The sequence below is a fragment of the Doryrhamphus excisus genome, linkage group LG2, assembly GCF_037039965.1.
Source record: "Doryrhamphus excisus strain RoL-2023G ecotype Guam linkage group LG2, RoL_Dexc_Guam_v1.1, whole genome shotgun sequence".
Classification (NCBI taxonomy): domain Eukaryota; kingdom Metazoa; phylum Chordata; class Actinopteri; order Syngnathiformes; family Syngnathidae; genus Doryrhamphus; species Doryrhamphus excisus.
This window is the reverse complement of record NC_136358.1, coordinates 12,620,910-12,642,086: the sequence shown is the minus strand read 5'-3', so window position 1 is coordinate 12,642,086 and position 21,177 is coordinate 12,620,910. Positions and strand designations below refer to the sequence as shown.

The following is a 21,177-nucleotide window of genomic DNA, read 5'->3' as shown; positions in this document are numbered from 1 at the left end:
TGAGACACTGTTCTCAAAGGCTGCTCAACCGGTACTGTGGAGGACGTCACACTCGGACTTATTTTAATTTACTTCACAAAATTCAATAAAACACGCATTTATCTCTAAAGGTAAATACAATTCAATGTGAAACAAATGTATTTTGTCTATACAATTCAGTGTACTTTGTGTATTTATAGAAAATGTAATATTTAGCAAGCACGTCATGAAGTGGTGAAACATACAATAATGTAAGATAAAACAAAGTCATGGGATATATATGTATAATATAAACGTTTAGGATACAAGCTTAAAAAGTATGTACTTGTTTATATTATTTTCCTGTCTTCAAAAACGTATATGTGATCACACGTATTTCATGAAAATTAGCTCCTTCAAGTAGTGACCAATTGTTTTGTCATAGACGATCTTTGGCTGTGACGCGGCTGGCTGTCATTTAGGAAACTACACTAGCATCTTCCTTTTCTCGGATGCGATATCGACGACTGGTAACTTTCCCAGTCGATGAAATTCAACTTGAATAATGAGGATGTGGTTGTTGTGTGGGCTAAATAGTCACCGTTTTCTCAGTAGTAGATGGAGCGGTCCAGCATTTGCATTTTCTACACAGCTAACGTTATAGCTAATGCAGCACAACGCTCGCGAACATAAATACGGAATGACGACTGTACTGAACGTTAGTGGTTCGTTGGCGAAGCTGTGTGACGCTTTTACATTTTAGGCGTCAGATATTTTAAACTAAGAAAATGGGCCTGAATAATGTTGTTGCCCCAATTACTTTCAGGGCTGCATTAGGGCTACATTAAGACTTTTTGGCATAGTTGTCCAAAGTGTGGCCCGAGGGCCATTTTTTGCCTTCAGCTCGTTTTCATTGGCCGTAGTCATCTTGTAAAATGTAGTTAATTCATCAATAATGAGGTTTATTGTCACACGATGAAGAAATTTACTTTGTTAGCTATCACACAATGCTAACGTGTTGTTTTCTTTGGGTATTATTCACCTACATTGTATTGCATCCTTTAATTTTTCTTGTTTGGACACTCTGGCTTTATGTACTACTGCTGTCTTAATATTTAAATGTTACAGTGCAGGTTTACAGTATTTATTTTTGGTGTATTTTTTGCAGACTAATGGCCTACCTGTACCTTTGTAAATCACCATCGACTGACACTTGTACTCTGGCTTGTGGGAGATGAGACACTGTTGTTGGAGGACCCATCATGAGTATCCAGAGTCTAGGAGGAGCAATAGGGGAGTCCCTGGGCTCTAGCCTTACAGTACGCATGAGTGGAGCAGGCGGTGGCCGGAGTCCTTTCGCCTTAAAATCATCTGGTCGGATCACGTCTCTCCTGCAAACAATGGTGCCAACTGGGTACACCAAACTCCAGGATGAGCGTCTGGCTATGGTGGACCTTGGAGCTAAACATGAGGCCACTTCCCTCCAGAATGGCTACAGACAAGAAGCACCGTCTCAACTAGAAAGCCGACGGCTGCTGGACCGCGCATCTCGGTCGTCTGTGACTTTATCCGACTCTGGAGATGGGAGCTACTCAGAAATGGTGCCCATGTTGGCTGAGAGGAGACTGTCCGAAGAGGATGCTGATGAGGATGAAGGCGGGGAGGAGGAAAGACTGGAAGCGGCAGTGCATATCCTGCCCAAGGAGTCCCCTCTTGCTATGGCTTTGCAGATCATCGTGCCTTTCCTGCTGGCTGGCTTTGGAACTGTATCAGCTGGCATGGTGCTGGACATTGTGCAGGTAAGATGAGCTACAATTGTCAAACTGTGGTTTGTGGACTCTGTCTGCACCATATTTTAATTGTATGAATTTATATTAAAGATTGAAGGCAGTTGGTTTGTATACCCAAGGTCACAGATTCAAGATGCTTCAATTGATCTCCCCTTAAAAATAATATCTCATTACTGATATGTTCTGTCAAACAATACATGCCTTGCTCCCTTTTCTTCCCTACAGCACTGGGAGGCTTTCCAGTACATCACAGAGATCTTCATCCTGGTTCCGGCTCTGCTTGGCCTGAAGGGCAACCTGGAGATGACGCTGGCCTCACGCCTCTCAACAGCGGTTAGATCAAAATAACCACATGTACACATTTGAGGTTGACGGCGTAGATGATTTGCGTAATTGTCCACAACTCAAAGCCAGAGTGGAAATATGTGTGAACGGGTTAAGTTACAATCAAACCTTATTTAACAACAGGTCTCAGTGGGCTTCCCTGTTATTTGCCACTTGTCAAACCTCAAAACGCAGCACGTAGAAATCTCTTTATTTGCTTTTGGCCCCACACAAGCCCCATATTCATAGCAGAGTAGATTCTCATGTCAGTGTTGTTCTCTTATGTCTCAAAGGCACACAGTGTGCTAGAAAAGTCTAAACACTAGTAAATTAAATATTTTGCTTTATAACACCTGTTGGCGTTTGAACAAAGCTAACCAGGTAAGGAGCGTTTACTGAAGGTGCTGTTATGGGAAAAGCAAGTCGGCACATGTTTTGTCTCTGCTTTTTTGCGGCTTTATCGTTTGTTTATGAAACAAAATCTGTCTTACCCAACTGCAATTTTTGAGGAGCATTTCTTCTCTCGTGTAGTCCAGCCAACTTAGGTAACATAGAAACAGAAATATTTAATTATGCAAACGTCCTCCAGATGCCAACCAAACAAGATGTACCAGCTCTGAGCAAAGCCTATTAGCATGTCTGATTGAACTCAAAACCACAAGTGTTTGAATAGAGATGCCAACATTACTCAAAACAACTTAGTTTGGCGAATTAATCACCAAAGCTGCATGTGACTTCACTGCTGTTTTGCTGTTGTTGTTTGTTTCCAACACAGGTGAACGTGGGCAAGATGGATTCTCCGATAGAGAAGTGGAATTTAATAATAGGCAACCTGGCACTCAAGCAGGTAATCATTCAACTGTGGATACACATCAATTATGTCATTTTTGTTGAAATGTGTGGAAATTTGTGTTTTTTTTGTAATGCTTCTTGGCAATGAATGTCTGTAGCCTGTTGAAATCATGGTCTATTTATCAAGAGCATGAGTTTGTCAGATGAGCGGCACAATTATGCGTGGGTAATATACAGTACTCTGCCCCTGCCCACATTCCATAAACATGCATGTCAGGTTAATTGGAGACTCTACATTGTCCATTGTGTGAATGTGACTTTGACTATGAATGGTTGTTTATATGTGTAGTATGATTGGCTGGCAATCAGTCCAGGTTGTACCCTGCATTTCGCCCAAAGTCAACTGGCATAGGCCCCAGCTTACCCGTCACCAGAACAAGTACAGTAGTATAGAAAATTGATGATTCCAGAGCCATTGGGTGCATAAGTACCTGTAAATATCGACATTGTATCCTTTATTATCACATACAGTATGTAAACCTAGTGTGGCCAAAAAGTACAAATGGGAAAATACAATTTATATTTATTTAAAAATGAAATGTGTTTTTTTTCCGCCACAAATAAAAAGTTATGCTGAATCATAGAGTCTAAATATGGAGTCGAATGAAGCCAAATTATTTGTTCCTGTAGTAAGTCTGAGCACAGACACTGTTACTCATATACCGACATATTGATAAACTCGCCATAATATCCCTGTTTGCCCAGTGTTTCACAATCTGTCCTTAGTCAAGTGTCAGCAAGTAAATAGTTTTTTTTAACCACCCCCTCTTTGTCCTTCTGTCGGCAGGTTCAGGCCACTGTAGTGGGTTTCATGGCAGCTGTCGCAGCTGTAGTTCTTGGCTGGATCCCAGAGGGGAAGTTCCAGATGAGCCACGCCGTGCTGCTGTGCTCCAGCAGTGTAGCCACGGCCTTCATCGCCTCCATGCTGCAAGGTAAACTATTGATTCCGACCCTCCAGCTGAGTTACTGCTGTCCTCTCCACACAAAATCAGTATGGACTTCTGATTGCTTCATCTTACTCGCTTAGGTTTCATTATGGTGGGCGTGATTGTGGGTTCCAAGAAGACAGGCATTAACCCGGACAACGTTGCCACCCCTATTGCAGCAAGTTTTGGTGACCTCATAACCTTGGCAATCCTGGCCTGGATAAGTCAAGGCCTCTACAAGTGCCTAGGTGGGTGAATTAACCTGAACATCAATATTCGGGGCACCTACTGTTCCAAATGTCCCATAAGAACTGGATGGGTGATGGATTATAAAGTCAGGCACTATAAGTTTACATTGATGAAGCAGTTGACGGCAGCTGCTCCGTCTTGACACCTCATAACACATTACTGCCCCCTGACTGAGAGAGTGGTAGTGCATAATTTTATTCTTATTCATATGGGTCAGATGCATAAACGTCACTTTGTAGATGTCGTATGACATCAGTCTATTGTCATAAAGCTTCCCTCCTGATTCGGCAAAGGTGAAGTGGTAAACCGACGTCTCAAGCTACATACAGAGAGGCCACTTTCATCGTTATCATTTGGATTACGGATAAACTAACTCAGTGGTAAGATGCCTATATCTAAAACAGAAGTTACCCGTTCATCTGTAGGTAGTTATGTAGACAAAAGGGCAACTGTTTAGTGGCTTTGCCTCGCGTCCTAAACTCCACACTTTGCATCACAGAGAAACGTGTCAACGTTCAAGTTGTTGGTCTTCTTAATGTTCTGTGTCGCAATTCCTCAGTCAGCCAGTAGAGGTCACTGCCGCTTCACCTTGTGCTCTCACCGTTCCCTGTGTGGAGAACAGATGCGCCTCTCTTCTCACCGCACATTCCACATGTTTAATTCATGTCACACCCAAACCTGCTTGTAATACAAGGATACAGTCAGCGATATTTCCTCTGAAAAACATCACATACAGCCTGTCCCTGTCAGCTTCAAGTGCGTGACACAGATGTCTGCTCTGAGAGAAACAGAGACACGCTGTGAGCTAAATTTATTAAACACCCTTCAGATTTAATATTTCCACAGCAGAGTGGCTGTCTGGCTGCGTCTCTTTGCTGAACAATGTTCGTGTTGTTCCCGTCCAGCCGTGCTGAAGTGCAACAAAAGGCTGTTTTTTCCCGCTCACACCTGGAAACCAAAAAGTGATCAGCTGCATTGGGGGAAAACATGAAATCCTGAGTAAAGCAGCATCACTCGGTTTTAATTACAGACTGCTTTAACAGCTGCCGTTCAACCATAGATGAATGGTCAGTTTTTGATTTTACTATTAACGAGTAGCATACAATGCCAAATATGACAGATTTGACACAAAAATCTTCCAAGTTTTCTTTAACGATTCAAGCTTTTTGTTGTGCCATTTTACCACCCGCACTTTTAACAGTCGTCATGTTGCCCAACAGTTACAGATTATTATATCAGCTTTGTTTTCTGTTTCTCTGCTGCACAAGTACTGTGACATCCTCATCCAGGGAATGAGTTGCACAGAACCAAATGTATATGAATCACTGATATAGCCTATATACACAATAGCAATAAGAAAAATGGCCGTTACGATGAGGTACAAGAGTAGAAACTGAAGAAATGTGGAGTTGGTCTCCCGTGGGGTCTTCCAGCATTCTTCGAAGGAAAACTCTCTGCAAGATTTTAATGGGATGTGTCTGTAGAAACCTTGGGGGTCAGAGGTCTTAAAGCAGAGCTGGGAGTCCGAGTCAAACTTCCACAACCAGCTCATCCAAACTGGCTACTTTGGATGGGCATTCCCTCAAGCTGTTTTCCAAAATGTAGAAGCATTTCCAGTTTGTTTGTGGGGACAGTTAGCATGTCTGGAAACACCACTAAACAACCGCCTCTTGAGTAAGCACTTGATACAGGTGGCAAGGAAATCCATGCAACCTTAAAAGCCCAAGCGACCAAGATTGTTGTTGCAATCTTCAAACTTTTCTCCAGAAGGTCACATCTTCTACCTCTGTGCCTCATTAAATGTGCCAAAAAGTCAGATGCCCCTGTATTCAGCTGAACAGCCAGCCCTTTCTGTTCTCTTACTTTCACACCATCCCGATATAAACCTTGGACTGTTTTCCAACCAGAGTTATTTTGTATTGGCAAGGGGAAAAAAAAATCCAGCTGGTGGGTGGCGGCTTTAAGCAGGTGCTCAGGGTAATTAGCCTTAAGCAACAAAAGGGTAGTCTTGGAAAGCTTTGTGTTATACATGCTGAACATACAAGATATGATATAAATATTGCAGTTAAGAGTGTTGGGGAGATGGGGTGGGCATGAAAATTAGGTATGTCTGATGATATTGGCCGATATTGGCTTAAATAGGATTTTTTTTTGTCATGGTGTCAGGCTCCACAGAACAACAATCTTGCTTGCTCGGTATGTCCAAAAGCTATTTCCACGTTTTGCCTTCGGGTTGTAAATATGCAATTTCTAATGATTGTGGAACGCTGTGAGAGGGAATTAGGTGTCTTCCTTTTAATACTTCAAATCCAATATCACACCTCGGGGAAGAATCACCCAGAGTCACACGCGGCAAAATAAGACGCAACCGGCAGATGAATAAGCACAGTTTATAATTTCGCTGTACTAGTCCATAGTTTCATACTTTACTTGTTGTTTGTGCCACATAGAAATATGCAGCGTTTTATTTGTGAATTTCTTAAGACTAACATGTCTCACAGTTGATAGTCGTAGAACATGTTATTTTAGTTTGACTGGTCCTATTTTTGATGAGACAATGTTTAAAAGTTACATTGACTATTGCAGCGGCTGCACGGCGGCCGAGTGGTTAGCGCGCAGGCCTCACAGCTTGGCCATCTATGTGTGGAGTTTGCATGTTCTCCCCGTGCATGCATGGGTTTTTGTCCGGGTACTCTGGCTTCCTCCCACATTTCAAAAAAATGCTCGGTTAATTGGTGACTCCAAATTGTCCCTAGGTGTGAATGTGAGTGTTGTTTGTCGATATGTGCCATGTGATTGGCTGTCCAGGGTGTACCCCGCCTCTTGCCCGAAGAAAGCTTGGATAGGCTCCAGCACCCCCGCGACCCTTAATAAGGGATAAGCGGTAGAAAATGAATGAATGAATGAATTGGATTTGTTTATCTTACACAATGTAATATTTGTGAAATGCATCCAGGGGCATCACAGGAAATCAAGCATAATATGTTCATTACACTTTATGCTGCCAATATAGTGCATGTAAAACTATAATTGTAAAACTCAAAAAATGTGTTTCGTGTTGACATTTTTAGCAGATAAATTGGATTTACATTATTTGTGATGGGAAAAATTGATTCGGTTTGCGTTCATTTCGGTTGTCAGACCTTCCGGAATGAATTGATTATGCTAACCAAGGTTGTACTGTAAACTCCCTCTCCAGATTCCTACCCATACGTGTCATCTGTGGTCTGTGCCTTCTTCATGTGTCTGACCCCTCTGTGGATGGTCATCTCCTCCAAGCACCCGGCCAGCCGCACCCTGCTGTACTCAGGATGGGAGCCTGTCATCACTGCCATGGTCATCAGCAGGTATTTGCCTGCTGTGTGTGTGTGGGCGTGTGCCGGTGACTTTAAAAGAGAAGGGAAGAAAAACAGTCGTTCTGCGTCTGTAACCCAAGCGTCTGCTTTGCCCGATGACTCATCCTCTGAACAAATTGCAACAGCACCTAAGCACAGATGCTCCTGAGGTCCCTTAAGCGCCGAGCTTTAGCCATACAGCATTTGCCTCCTTTGTGCTCATTTCTTACAGTGGTGTGCACTTGAAACCATTTAAATTGGGGCGTTACAGCTTGAGCTGAAAACAAATACTATTTATTTTCATCATACTGTGGAACCAGTGAGCTTTGGAACATTTATAAAGAAGTGTGCCCACACACACACACACACACAAAAATCAGCTTTAGTTTTGGAAGAGTCCTTGACTATAATTCATACTTATGCTGGCCTGAGTTTGTGTTGAAGCATCGTCAACATGTGAACGGTCCACCGAGGTCTTTTGAGCACCATTAAGCTGGAAAGGTGCCATGTTGGTGCATCAGGTAAAAGCGGGCTTGTAAACTATGTTTAATTATGTTGTCCTCTGCAGCATCGGAGGACTCATCCTGGACAAGACGGTGTCTGACCCCAATCTGGCTGGAATTGTCGTGTACACTCCGGTAATCAATGGTGAGTCAACGCTTGCAACTGCAACTTGATGATGCCTCAAATGGCTGATGGTGATCATGGTGGTTCTTAACTTACTTATCAACCTGGGACATTAGACCAACTCTTGAAGCCCCGGTCTTACATGTTTCTATTGTCACTAACTCGTGCCTGTTTAAGTCGTCATACATGGTTGACTGCTTCTGTCAAAGGTGTCTTTTTCATGAAAAATGGATCTGTTTATGTTTATGTGTTGTAGTATTGTTAACTTTGTTAACACCATTACCGCGAAGCAGTAGGGATGTTGAGATCCCAGGAGATTAAACCTGATGAGATTTCTTGTTGGGAGAAAAGCTGTATCGTGAGAACTGTCAGTTGACGCTGAGTCATCATCTGATACTGACCTTCACCTTCAAATGTTATAATGGACTTGCAAATTGTAGCCAAGCCAGCATATTTGCATGGAAATGTGTTTTTCACCTTCTCAGGTGTGAAAGAATAAATGCTAAATCAAAAAAACACAAACTATGCTCTCTACCATAAATAAAACAACCCAATAAGATTGAATCGTGGTCATTTTCCCTCCTATTTTCTCCCGGCACCTCTTTCGCCCACTTCTCACCGCTAATGGGCTCAGTCGCACTGTCCATGGCGGTGCAGCGGCAAGCGATAAGGTTTTAATTAAATGTTAATAAAGAGAGACGGTCAACGAGACGGAAAGCAATTCTGACTCAAATTAGTTTGCCGCTGAGAGGCGTCCAGGTCGCGATCAGAGAATTTGTGATGTGCGAGGGTGAGTGATCTTTATTGAGTCTCATCTTTATTGAAATGCACCATTACATATTAAAGAAAAATGTAGTTAGCAAGGCCACACTGTAGTTAAGGGATGATGTGTGCATAGTTGATAAGCACTGCATAGAGCTTGATTAGGAAAAATAAGAAAAACTGCACTGTGAGCTGTATTCTCTTATAATAAAATAAGAAATGTACAGTTGTGCTCAGAAGTAGTCATACCCCTATCAGTTTTGGAGTATTTCCGAACTACAGTAAAGTCTCGTTATATCGATATCGGTTAAAACGAATTACTACTTATTACGATACTATTTTCATTTCCCGGCAAATTTCTAGTCTTTTATGATATAATTAGCTCCGTTAGTACGATACACGGTTATTATGATAATCCAGTTACTAGAATGCCCTTTTCATCTCCCGCCAGCCAATTTGGTCTGCTTATATCGATACAAAAGCAGCTTAAATCAATCTTTGTTTAAGGATTTCAATACCAAAAAAGAACACGGCGAACGGCTGCTTCCAGTCAACTTTATTTTTCACACTTCCACCACCAGAGTGCAGCACACACAGCGGAAAACACCCGTCCCTCGGGCCTACCCCTCCGGGTGGCAACACCTTCCCTATCGATAGTTCCGGGGTGAATTATGTCCCGGTAACCGGTAATCACTACAGCGTAAGTTTATTTTTATTTACTGTAGTACAAAATTTATTGTAGTACAAAAGCATGCTAGATACGCAATCCATGAACTCAAGGAGAAAATTACATGCCATATCAAAGATCCGCCCACTTTTAATGCAGTTCGGCGCAGGATCGGATATATGGATAGTCCGGTTATATCGGTATTTTTTCCGACTCCCGAGAAAATCGATATAACAAGACTTTACTGTATTTATTTCTAGATTCCATTTATTCTACAACAAATGACATAAAATGATACAACAGGTTTTAACAAACACAGCATAAATGTTTGAGACGAATGTCTTTCTTATTTCTGCTTTATTTCACAAATTTGCAAAACATCTCATGTTCAAAAGTATTTATACCCTGCTTTATGATGTCACTTAATAGTCAATGGCATAGCCTTTGTTTGCAATGACAGATTCAAGACGTCTCCTGTAGTTGACTACCAGATTCTGGCACGTTTTCACAGGGATTTTGGCCCATTCCTCCTTTGAAATTCTCTCCAGGTCCTTCAGATTGGATGGCTTCCTTGCACTGACCTTCACCTTGACTTCCCGCCACAGATTTTCGATAGGGTTGAGGTCCGGGCTTTGGCTTGGCCACTCCAAAACATTAATTTCATTGTCCTCAAACCATTTCTTGACTTTTTTGGTGGTATGTTTGGGGTCGTTATCTTGTTGGAAGAGCCAATGTGGCCCTAAACCAAGTTTTGCAGCAGACTGCTGGATGTTCTGCTGGAGGATCTCAATGTACTGTTCCTTCCGCATAATGCCGTCCACCTTAATGAGGTTCCCCGTCCCACTCGCAGAGAAACAGCCCCACAGCATTATGCTTCCTCCTGCATGCTTAACAGTTGGCACTGTGTTCTTTGGTTTGAAAGCTTCACCCTTCTTTCGCCAAACGTAAGCAACATCTCTGTGCCCAAAGAGCTCCATCTTCATCTCATCTGACCACAGAATTGACGACCAAAATGCCTTGGCTTCGTCTAGGTGTTTTTTGGCGAAGTCCAGACGTGCTCTTGTGTGGTTGGGTTTGAGGAGTGGAGTCTTGCGTGGTCGGCGTCCATTGAGTCCTGCCCTATTCAATGTCCTGTGCAGTGTCTGTCTCGAGATATTGCTTCCCTTGTCATCTCCTTGGTGGTGATATGGGGGTTTATGGTGGCGGCCCGTACCAATTTTCTCGCCTGCCTGGCTGAGACTTTGGGCTTCCATCCAGGTCTTCTCAGGTTCTTCACTGTGTGGAATACTTTTTAATGATGCTCTGGACTGTGGCTCTATGGACCTGAAAGCGCTTGGATATTGCTTTGTAGCCCAAACCATCCTTGTGTGCATCCACAATACGTGACCTCAGGTCTTCACTCAGTTCTTTCTCCTTGACCATGGTGGAGAATCTGGCGAGGACTTCGAAATGACGGTGACCTCACCAATCCTCTCAATTTATACTTAATGTTTACTTGGATTTGTTGAATAACATTGCAGGGACCAACAAGACACATCTTGCAAGTAGAAAAATACTTGAACAATGAAAAACAGATGACTTTATACTTCCAGAGGACAAGGGTATGAATACTTTTGAACAGGCGATGAAATACAAATGTTATCATAAATGTCATAATGCCCGTCAACCCAAATCAAATGTGCCTTGGATTGTTGCATAACAACTATGTCTAACTGAATCAAGGTCTATTCCCAACATCCAAGACACAATTGACAAGAATTGAATGCTGGATTTTTTTCTAGGGGGTATAAATACTTATGAGCACAACTGTAGATATTACAACATAAGTAACAACGTGAATACAGTACAAACAAAATGTGAAGCTAAAACATGTTTTGTAAAGGTTGTAGATAAAACATGTTGCCTTCATTTTTCATTCCTCCATTTAATATTCATTCTCCTCATCAAAAAAAACAACTCTTTTTTTAGTGGCAGACGGGCTACCAGAGGACATCTGTTTAGCACTAATGTATTTGTCAGTCATCTAATGCACTAGTTAGTATGTTAATGTCCTCTATTAACCATTGTTTTGCAGAAGCATGCTGATGTGGGACCTGAACCCCCCCTCACTCCATGAAAGGAGCCACCAAATCTGTGTTCTATTGACAAATTGTCCAATTATACTGGCTATTTCCAGATTTTCTATCATATATCTGCTTATTGACGCTTCTCTCATTATGTAGTTGCTTTGCACTGTTGTAATATATTCCTTAACCTTTCTGTCTGGTTCGCGAACACTGCAGTCATGTTATTGTAAAACATCATATATTTTCTCACCACAGTAAATTGATACAGATGAGTTTTTAATCTTGGCTCATCATCGCCCCATCTTTGCCTCTTGGTGTTTTTTTGTTTAATTTCAGATTAGCTACCTGTCAACTTTACAGCTCACTTCCACGATAAATGATGTCTTTTCTTCTCATTATATTGTATCCCTGTGGGCAGAATGTCCCAGGTTTAGACAGACACAAAGCCCAACCACCCCATCCTCTTTTCTTGCAGCCTTGCTAAAACCCCAGATCTCTTCACCATCCTCATCCTCACTCCTGTCAGACCCAGTGACCCGAATAAGCCAAATTTGCCTCAAACCTACATGGCGCTACCGCCTCAATCCTAAAACCACCCCGTGCCAATTCTTGCCCACAGCCAAACACACAGTAACCTAAACCACTATTAATTGTTTAGACTACATTAGGGCCTGGATTTTATTTCCAAAATGGTTGGTAAAGACATATTTATTAATTTAAATGTATCAAATTATTATTCATGTTAAGGTAATAAATAAAAATGAAAAAGTGATATTAGTATTATACAGTCATGACTCTGTAATCCTGAAGGGGGGACACAAAGGTGGGAAAATGCGACTATGCATGACCCCAATGTAATTTGTAGGGTGTTTAGCTGAATCATCACCATAAGTATCATTTTCAGGTGTCCTAGTTTTATGATGCTGTACATAAAATGTGTTAAAAACATACAGTGAAGAAAATAAGTATTTGAACACCCTGCTATTTTGCTATTTCTCCCACTTAGAAATCATGGAGGGGTCTGAAATTTTCATCGTAGGTGCATGTCCACTGTGAGAGAGATAAACTAAAAAGAAAAATCCAGAAATCACAATGCATGATTTTTTAACAATTTATTTGTGTGATACAGCTGCTAATAAGTATTTGAACACCTGAGAAAATGAATGTTAATATTTGGTACAGTAGCCTTTGTTTGCTATTACAGAGGTCAAACGTTTCCTGTAGTTTTTCACCAGGTTTGCACACACTGCAGGAGGGATCTTGGCCCACTCCTCCACACAGATCTTCTCTAGATCAGTCAGGTTTCTGGGCTGTCGCTGAGAAACACGGAGTTTGAGCTCCCTCCAAAGATTTTCGATTGGGTTCAGGTCTGGAGACTGGCTGGGCCATGCTAGAACCTTGATATGCTTCTTACGGAGCCACTCCTTGGTTTTCCTGGCTGTGTGCTTCGGGTCGTTGTCGTGTTGGAAGACCCAGCCACGACCCATCTTCAATGCTCTGACAGAGGGAAGGAGGTTGTTCCCCAAAATCTCACAATACACGGCCCCAGTCATCCTCTCTTTAATGCAGTGCACTCGTCCTGTCCCATGTGCAGAAAAACACCCCCAAAGCATGATGCTACCACCCCCATGCTTCACAGTAGGGATGGTGTTCTTCGGATTGTACTCTTCATTCTTCTTCCTCCAAACACGCTTATTGGAATTATGACCAAAAAGTTCTATTTTGGTCTCATCTGACCATAAAACTTTCTCCCATGACTCCTCTGTATCATCCAAATGGTCATATGCAAACTTAAGACGGGCCTTGACATGTGCTGGTTTAAGCAGGGGAACCTTTCGTGCCATGCATGATTTCACATCATGACGTCTTAGTGTATTACCTACAGTAACCTTGGAAACGGTGGTCCCAGCTCTTTTCAGGTCATTGACCAAGTCCTGTCATGTAGTTCTGGGCTGATTCCTCACCTTTCTTAGAATCATTGAGACCCCACGAGGTGACACCTTGTGGAGGTGTACAATTTTGTCTCTGGTGTCTTTGGACAGCTCTTTGGTCTTCGCCATGTTACAAGTTAAAGTCTTACTGATTGTATGGGGTGGACAGGTGTCTTTATGCAGCTAACGACCTCAAACAGGTGCATCTGATTCAGGATGATACATGGAGTGCAGGTGGACTTCTAATGGGCAGACTAACAGGTCTTTCAGGGTCAGAATTCTAGATGATACACAGGTGTTCAAATACTTATTTGCAGCTGTATCACACAAATAAATTGTTAAAAAATCATGCATTGTGATTTCTGGATTTTTCTTTTTAGTTTATCTCTCTCACAGTGGACATGCACCTACGATGAAAATTTCAGACCCCTCCATGATTTCTAAGTGGGAGAAATAGCAAAATAGCAGGGTGTTCAAATACTTATTTTCTTCACTGTACGTATCAGAATATGATTAGTCAATGGCATTGGACTGAGCACAAAGCCTTGTGGCACTCCCATGATTAAGTTTGTGAGGACAAGACAGCTCTGTAATTGACAGGAGCCAATCATCAAAACACGTTTATATCTCACGAGTTTATCATCGTATCGGAAAACGCAGGAGGTCATTACGCAATATAACAGTCTGACTCACGATGTCATCTTAGATAGAAGGGTAAAGTCATCACACTGCAAGTTAACACTTAATAGCCTGAAGTATATAATATCCCAAATATACACTAACATCCCATAATGCGTTTGGCTGCCATGGTTGCTCGGCCGCCCGAAGGAGCTCATGATCTCAGCTCCCAAAACAACATGCGTTCAAAAGAGTACATTTTCATTTCCATGAATAAGTCAGACCTCACAATTGCTCAGCATTATTTTCTGCCGCCAGAAGTAAGTAAGAAGAACACTTACCACTTGCACGCGGAATCTGAGGAGAACTTTTTTTCCACTATGTCATATCGGGCAAGCCATGGCTGACTCTGTGCAGTGTCAAAGTAAGCTAATATTACGTCATGTCTTACCAATGTAACATTAGCGACACCTAGTGTATAGAATAATTCATATAACTTGTCTTTAGATTAATTAACCACCTTTTTTTTTGTCTTTGTAGGTATCGGGGGTAACTTGGTGGCAATTCAGTCCAGCCGGTTTTCCACTTGCCTGCACTTCCACTGCACCCCCGGGGAAGTTCCTGATGAGTTCAAGGGCTGTTACTACCCTTGTCGCACGTTCTGTGGGACAGGTAAGTCTCGCACAACCGTGATTGAACGATTCAGCAGTTCTCAAGGAAACGATTAACATTTGTCTCTACGTTTTGATATTTAATCAGGAGCCAATCACAGATCTGCTCAGGTACTCCTTCTTTTGGTGATCCCTGGTCACGTCATTTTCCTCTACACCATTCACCTGATGAAAAGCGGACACACTACCCTGACACCTATCTTTATGTCTGTATACCTGGCTGCTGCACTGCTGCAGGTAAGCATGGTTTGATTAGTAAGAAGCAACACCATTTGCATTATAGACAGGAAACATGCAAAGCCAAAATTAATTTATTGTGACGTAGTGTTATTAATCTTTCAATGCGCTTTTCAGTTCACACTTGCACTGTACAGGATGAAGATGCAGCTGTGTGCATCATCTCCATTCCTAGAGCTATGTGGTTTTAGGCAATGTCAGACAGAATGACTGAATATTCTTTTTCTGTTCTATTCTATATCAGATATTCTTTTGTTTTGTCGGTAGAGGGAATGCTTTGCATTGTGAAGAACTACCTCTGCTATTTCCAATGCAGCATGAACTGTCTTAATGTTTATGAGGTTTCACTAGTTGATAATTGACGGCACCACTTATGTAATTTATGTCAATTCCACTACAATGCCACCCTTGCAAATAGGTTACTACTGAGCCATGACACTGGTGCAATAATGCCCCAAAATAATCATACTGGTTAATAAATACCCAATTCCTAGCTTTGTGGAGGCAGAATCTGTGATGCATTGAGTAATATGGTGCAGGTACAAGAGTATGGTGCAAGAGTAAACACACTTTTAAACATTCTTGATAGTCCTTCTGAAAAAGAAAACAACATTAAAAGTGAAGAACACTATTAGAAAAGTCGAGTAGATGTGCTGGCAGCTGTTTCTGCTCAGGCTATGATTAAGGAGCCAGGCAGACGTGAAAGCTATATTTGCTCCCATTTTATTTGTTGAACCAAATTTACAGCAGGGGAAATTATTTCATCCCCTGCTGAGTTTGTAAGTTTACCCCGACAGAGACATGAACATTCCACATTTCTGGGTAGTTTGCAAATGAGGACTCCATAGAAGTTCAAAATAAAGTTTTGGAAGCAAAACGTGACCTACAGTGGTACTTGGTGGAGTCAACCCTGTTGCCAAGCATAGAGGTTGGATGTTTCTTGTAGGATTGCACACATCTCAGGAAGGACAGATCATCTCCAAATCCTGAAGATTACAAGGCTGTTGCTTGGCAACTCTACATTTCAGCTTGCTCCACAGCTTTTCTATGAGATTATGGTCCCCAGACTCCAGTATCTAAATGTGTTTCTTCTAGAATGCACCCCTATGTTGCATAAGCTGTATGTTTTGGGTCATTGACCTGCTGAAAGATTCATCACTGACCCATCTTTGGTGTTCTGCCTGAAGATTCTACATAGCAAGGGCCCTTCATCTTATCTAATTCTTCCTGTTACCCTTAGCAGAAAAACAGCCCCTACGGAGATTTTATTTCCATGTTCCATGTTTGACAGTAGGAATGGTGTTGGTTTGGTTTGATGCCAAAGAGGAGCATTTTGGTTTTACCTGACCACATCACATACTCCCAAGTCTTGATTAAGTCATTCAGGTGTTGATTGGCAAATTTCTGGCAGCCTCAGTCCATCACGGCAAGGTGTGTTACTGAAGCTTTTCCTAGTGACCGAGCTCCCAACTCTCTTGACATCATCAACAAGCTCCTTCCTTGTAATTTTAAGGGCTGATCCCTCACTTTTCTTCCATTAATGCATTATTGCACCAGTTATGGTCTTTATAGGGCTGCACCGCGGTCGTGTGGTTAGAGCGCAGATGCTGGTTCAATTCCACCCTTGGCCATCTCTGTGTGGAGTTTGCATGTTCTCCCCGTGCATGCATGGTTTTACTCCGGTTTCTTCCCACATTCCAAAAACATGCTTGGTTAATTGGCGACTCCAAATTGTCCATAGGTATGAATGTGAGTGTGAATGCTTGGTTGTCTATATGTGCCCTATGATTGGCTGGCGACTAGTCCAGGGTTTACCCCACCTCTCGCCCGTTGACAGCTGGGATAGGCTCCAGCGACCCTCGTGAGGATAAGGGTAGAAAATGAATGAATGGTCTTCATATTTACCAAGCTGAATTACATGAGTAATTTGTGTGCTTCATGTGTGCTGGAGATGTCAGAATGCATGCTAGTTGCCAGGGGATCAAATATAAATTTATTTCTAACATGTAGTTAATGCTTTTGGTGCTATTCTTTATCTTCTGTTGAACTTCAAAACATTCTGTACGGTTGATGAAGGGAATAAACTTACAAAATCAACAGGGGATCGAATATTTCCCCCCCTGGAATTTTCAATTTCATATTAGTTCATCTGGATGACTCATTGTATACTAAATTAATAGCAGCAACACCGTATGCAGTACACAAGGCACTGTTAGCAATATCGGATAGCATTCGTCAGGTTTGTTGTAGTTATAATCTAATAATGACTAAGCTGGATTTATACTGTCAGCTGGTTATCACGTTTGATAAATCTGTGTTTTGTTTTTCATTCATATATACTATACTTCCTCTTCATGCTGCTTGTAGTCCCATCTATCTTACAGCGAGATACCACCAGCCCATTGGTTCAAAGGCTGCATATAGCCTTAAATGACCGCAATACTTTTGGTTTATATGATGCTTGGACAGACAATTCCCTTAGAGTTATAGACTTTTCACCTTATCTTTTAATAGACTTATCTGTTTCTTTCTGCTGCACTTTCTTCATGCATGACTTCTGAATAACACTCTTACTAGTCACAGCCTGCCGCTCTTCCCACTGCGCTTTTCTTTCAGGGTTATGACTCTTAAAATCCTTCATCTCAACAGTCTTGATCCTACAAGTTGTTTGTTCCCATTATTTACTTCCTATTCCTTTGCTAACTTTCCGGAGTAACGTATCCTTTTAGACATGGCTGTCTGGACCAAACTCTAATATAAATCATCAAACATGAATAACTGGCTCCTTAATCTATTCTATTATGCCATACGTCAGTATGCATATATTAAGCTGTGATTTTTCTTAGCATTTTGGAAAATATTGTTACTGTTACTGTATAATAATAATAATAATATCAGGATGTGTTGTTTTCAGTAACGTTATGTTGGTATTTCAAAACAAATTTTTGAATAGGACATAACAGTTAACTCGTTCCAGTGTCTGGAACTGTGGTTTTACTCGTTTATTGTGGTGAATTGGTTCCCTGCCAATAAATGGACTATTTTCATAGTTGGAGCATAGAGCATTTTTACCAATATTAGAGCCCTGTAGACATGAAATAACACCCCCAGTCGCCTTTACTCTCTTGTTATTCTTTGTTGACACCACATTGCGCAGGCTCTGAAGGGACGGCTGCAGCTTTAAGCATGGCAAAATCTGAGCTAAGTAGTTAGCCTCCAATTTATTTATTCTAAATGTAAGAAAGGTTTAGAAATGGAGTGGTAAAGAAAGGTAAAGTAAGAAAAGAAGCCCAAAACTTTTATACACTATTATATGTCATGTTGGACTATGCATCCATCGCTGACTCCATATTGTAAGTTAGGGTAATGTAACATTACTGACACCTAGTGACCAGAATACTATGTATGCTCACTGGAGTTAGGTTTACTGATGCCTTTTTAATAAAACCAAGATAAGGATTTGTTACAATTTCACATAAATGCCCAAACGTTTGTCCGTCCAGGTGTTGCTGCTGTTGTGCATAGCCGACTGGATGGTACATTCCATGTGGAGGAGCGGCAAAGACCCTGACAGTTTTTCCATTCCCTACCTGACGGCTTTGGGGGACCTGCTGGGCACCGCCTTGCTGGCACTCAGCTTCCACTTCCTGTGGCTCATAGGCGACCAGGACAGTGATGTGGGCGACTGAAAGTGAGGCCTGACGCCATCTGACTTCTAGTACACTAAAGCCTTTTTTTTTAACTCTCTGTGAACAAGACACAACATGATTCCAGACTTTTTTCATGATGACTTTTGCAATTTTCGCACCAAAGCACTTCCTTTCCATGAGGAGATCTGTTGGAACTATTCTATCAGTCAAAAGTCCCCAACTTCACAGGAATCACTGATGGATTGTCCTCGTTTTTTAACCTTTTACGTACCTTATCGGGGTGATGTAAAGGTCAGAATTTCCAAATAAGATCATAATTCTCTCTGATATGTTAGTCCGTACGTTACTAATAAGACACATGGCGATGCTGATGAGCCTACCATTTAATTCACATTGAATTGAGTCCTGATTGCCCTAAAGCAGGGGTGTCCAAAGTGGCCAGCCCACCACTTGTTTATTATTGGCCCAACAAAAGTTTCCATGCCTGTTACCTATAACGCATTACATTACATGCGTTGGTTTTAGCCTGTTTTTAAATATCAAAATGACACCTGAATCATTGGAATTTTCAGTATGTGCCCCTTGATGGAAAAAGTTTGGACACTCCTGCCCTAAAGCCTCATTCATCACCTCTTTATATTCATTACAAAGTTTATATTTTGAGGTACAGTGCAGCAAATGGGATAAAGGCCTTGGAATGTCTCATATCTTTTTACGTGCCATGTTGCTTCTAGCAGGGTTAAAAAAAGGGAATAGAAGCACCTTCAATTGTCAAATTATAGCCAGGGTGTTTGTTTCCATAAACTGCATTATTACTGGAATGAGGCGATAATTGAAGAGAGGCATTTGAGAGCTCATCATAGGTATCAACTTCATGTTTTAAACTTGGATAATGATTTGCAGTGAAGGGGAAAGTGGAAAGGGAGACATAGCTCTTTGTTTTATTTATTAGCAAGTCTATTGTGCAACAACCAGAAATAATGTTGTAATAATGCTAAGGAGCAAACTGCTCAGCAAGCATTGATTGGCTGATGAGTTGATTGTAAACAACATTATGGCAGGTGTTACACGTATGACTTTCACACCAACAGCTGCCTGCAGAGGGAGATAAAGTTACTCACAAGACTTCAAATGCTAATGCTAATGTTTGTTTTTAACCCGATTGTTATTTGCTTTGATATAGGAGACTCGTGGTTGATATAATTGAATCGGAGCATTTTCAGCAGTGGTTGTCAACTGGTTTGGCTGCCGGAGCCACCATCACATGTCTTCATGGTGTGCTCTTCTCCAGCAGATATCTGCAGCTTTGTGTTAGTAGGGACCCACTCCAGTGCTTTTCCCTCCTCCTGCTCAAGCTTGACAAAGTTGCCCCTAAACTTGGCTTGCACCCCATGACGGTGAAGCAAGCGATATAGGATATTTGGGTCGTACCCACCAGTTGAGATTTTGTTACTTTTTATTTAGCATCATTAGGTGGGTTTGTGGAGGGTGCCAATCGAGAGATTTGTATCCATTTTGAAAAAAATGAATACTTTATGGGTGTAAATTATTCCACAGTAGACACTTTTCAAGGTGGGCTGAACAGTCCTTTTCTGTTCTCTGACTTGGCACACCAGCATACACCCAATGTTAAATGCAGACATGCAGTATTTCTCCACTGTGTGGAAGTTGGCTGGTGATATACAAACAGTGTTGGTCTGCACTATGCTCAGCGCAATCAAGTGAGATGTTTGTTAGTCATACACATATTTTACCCTCTTTGTCGCAATGAATGCAGTACAGGATTGGTCACTGTAGCACACATGAAGTGGATTGTTTACACATGCGTTACGACAACATGCATGCATACCGTTCTCATTTTCATGTCAGCATGATGTGATCAGACTGAAATGTCAATGTTACTTTTATTCCTTCTCTGTGGTGCGGTTTGTACAGTACGTATGTCATTCAAATTAAGTGTTGTGTACGTGGGAGGGACAGGAACCAGTACTTCTCTTCAATTCCAATATGTGCCTCACGAGGTGTTTTTTGTCTTGTGTTTGTGTTTTTTCTTTCATTTCATTTCCAAGTGTTGATCGTTTCATGCCAGAGCTGGCAAAGCTACTGACAAAGTAGCAGTTGTCGCTATATGGTGGATGAAGTATATATCCTTTTAACATTTTTGTCAGAATATATGTATTTAGAATAAAATTCTATATATCTCTCATGGGTCCATTGATTAGGTTGTGATGCTCTTCGGGACCAACTCCACGTGTTCTTCCATTTTCTCTTCCTTTTTTTCTGCATAAAATCGATTCCCGGTATCATGAGAAGCTGCTGTATCTTGTTTCTGAGGGGCAAAATTGATTCACGTGTGAATGTTGTGGTTAAAAGGCTAAACTAACACGCCATCATGGGATTAAGATCTGCTGCTTCAAGGTCACAAGACGTGGACGCAAGATCGCCGCTATCATTAAAGCAATGTTCTTGAGGCTCATCTGATCAAAGCTCGGTACAGTAGCGTGCATTTCCATT

At 41.6% G+C, this 21,177-nt stretch overlaps 1 protein-coding gene across 2 annotated transcripts; it reads left to right on the top strand.

Moving 5' to 3' along the window:
- The first annotated feature begins 450 nt into the window (after window positions 1-450).
- On the top strand, window positions 451-20,869 carry slc41a2b (solute carrier family 41 member 2b). 2 transcript variants are annotated; one of them, XM_078798039.1, is made up of 10 exons: window positions 451-1,757; window positions 1,974-2,081; window positions 2,848-2,919; window positions 3,712-3,856; window positions 3,952-4,098; window positions 7,299-7,446; window positions 8,003-8,082; window positions 14,646-14,777; window positions 14,865-15,013; window positions 15,131-15,506. In XM_078798039.1, the coding sequence occupies exons 1-10, from the start codon at window positions 1,221-1,223 to the stop codon at window positions 15,221-15,223; spliced, it is 1,611 nt and encodes a 536-aa protein (XP_078654165.1). In that variant the 5' UTR covers window positions 451-1,220; the 3' UTR covers window positions 15,224-15,506. The 2 variants fall into 2 exon arrangements, with proteins under 2 accessions (XP_078654165.1, XP_078654161.1); XM_078798035.1 differs by lacking the exon at window positions 15,131-15,506 and adding an exon at window positions 18,517-20,869 and having other exon boundaries at window positions 455-1,757.
- The last annotated feature ends 308 nt before the right edge of the window (window positions 20,870-21,177 follow it).

Bases quoted from the DNA above. Each gene is read 5' to 3' on its own strand.
- slc41a2b (XM_078798035.1), top strand. From the start codon at position 1,221: ATGAGTATCCAGAGTCTAGGAGGAGCAATAGGGGAGTCCCTGGGCTCT. The intron at 3,857-3,951 runs GTAAACTATTGA...TTACTCGCTTAG, and splicing joins CATCGCCTCCATGCTGCAAG to GTTTCATTATGGTGGGCGTG. The intron at 14,778-14,864 runs GTAAGTCTCGCA...ATATTTAATCAG, and splicing joins TCGCACGTTCTGTGGGACAG to GAGCCAATCACAGATCTGCT.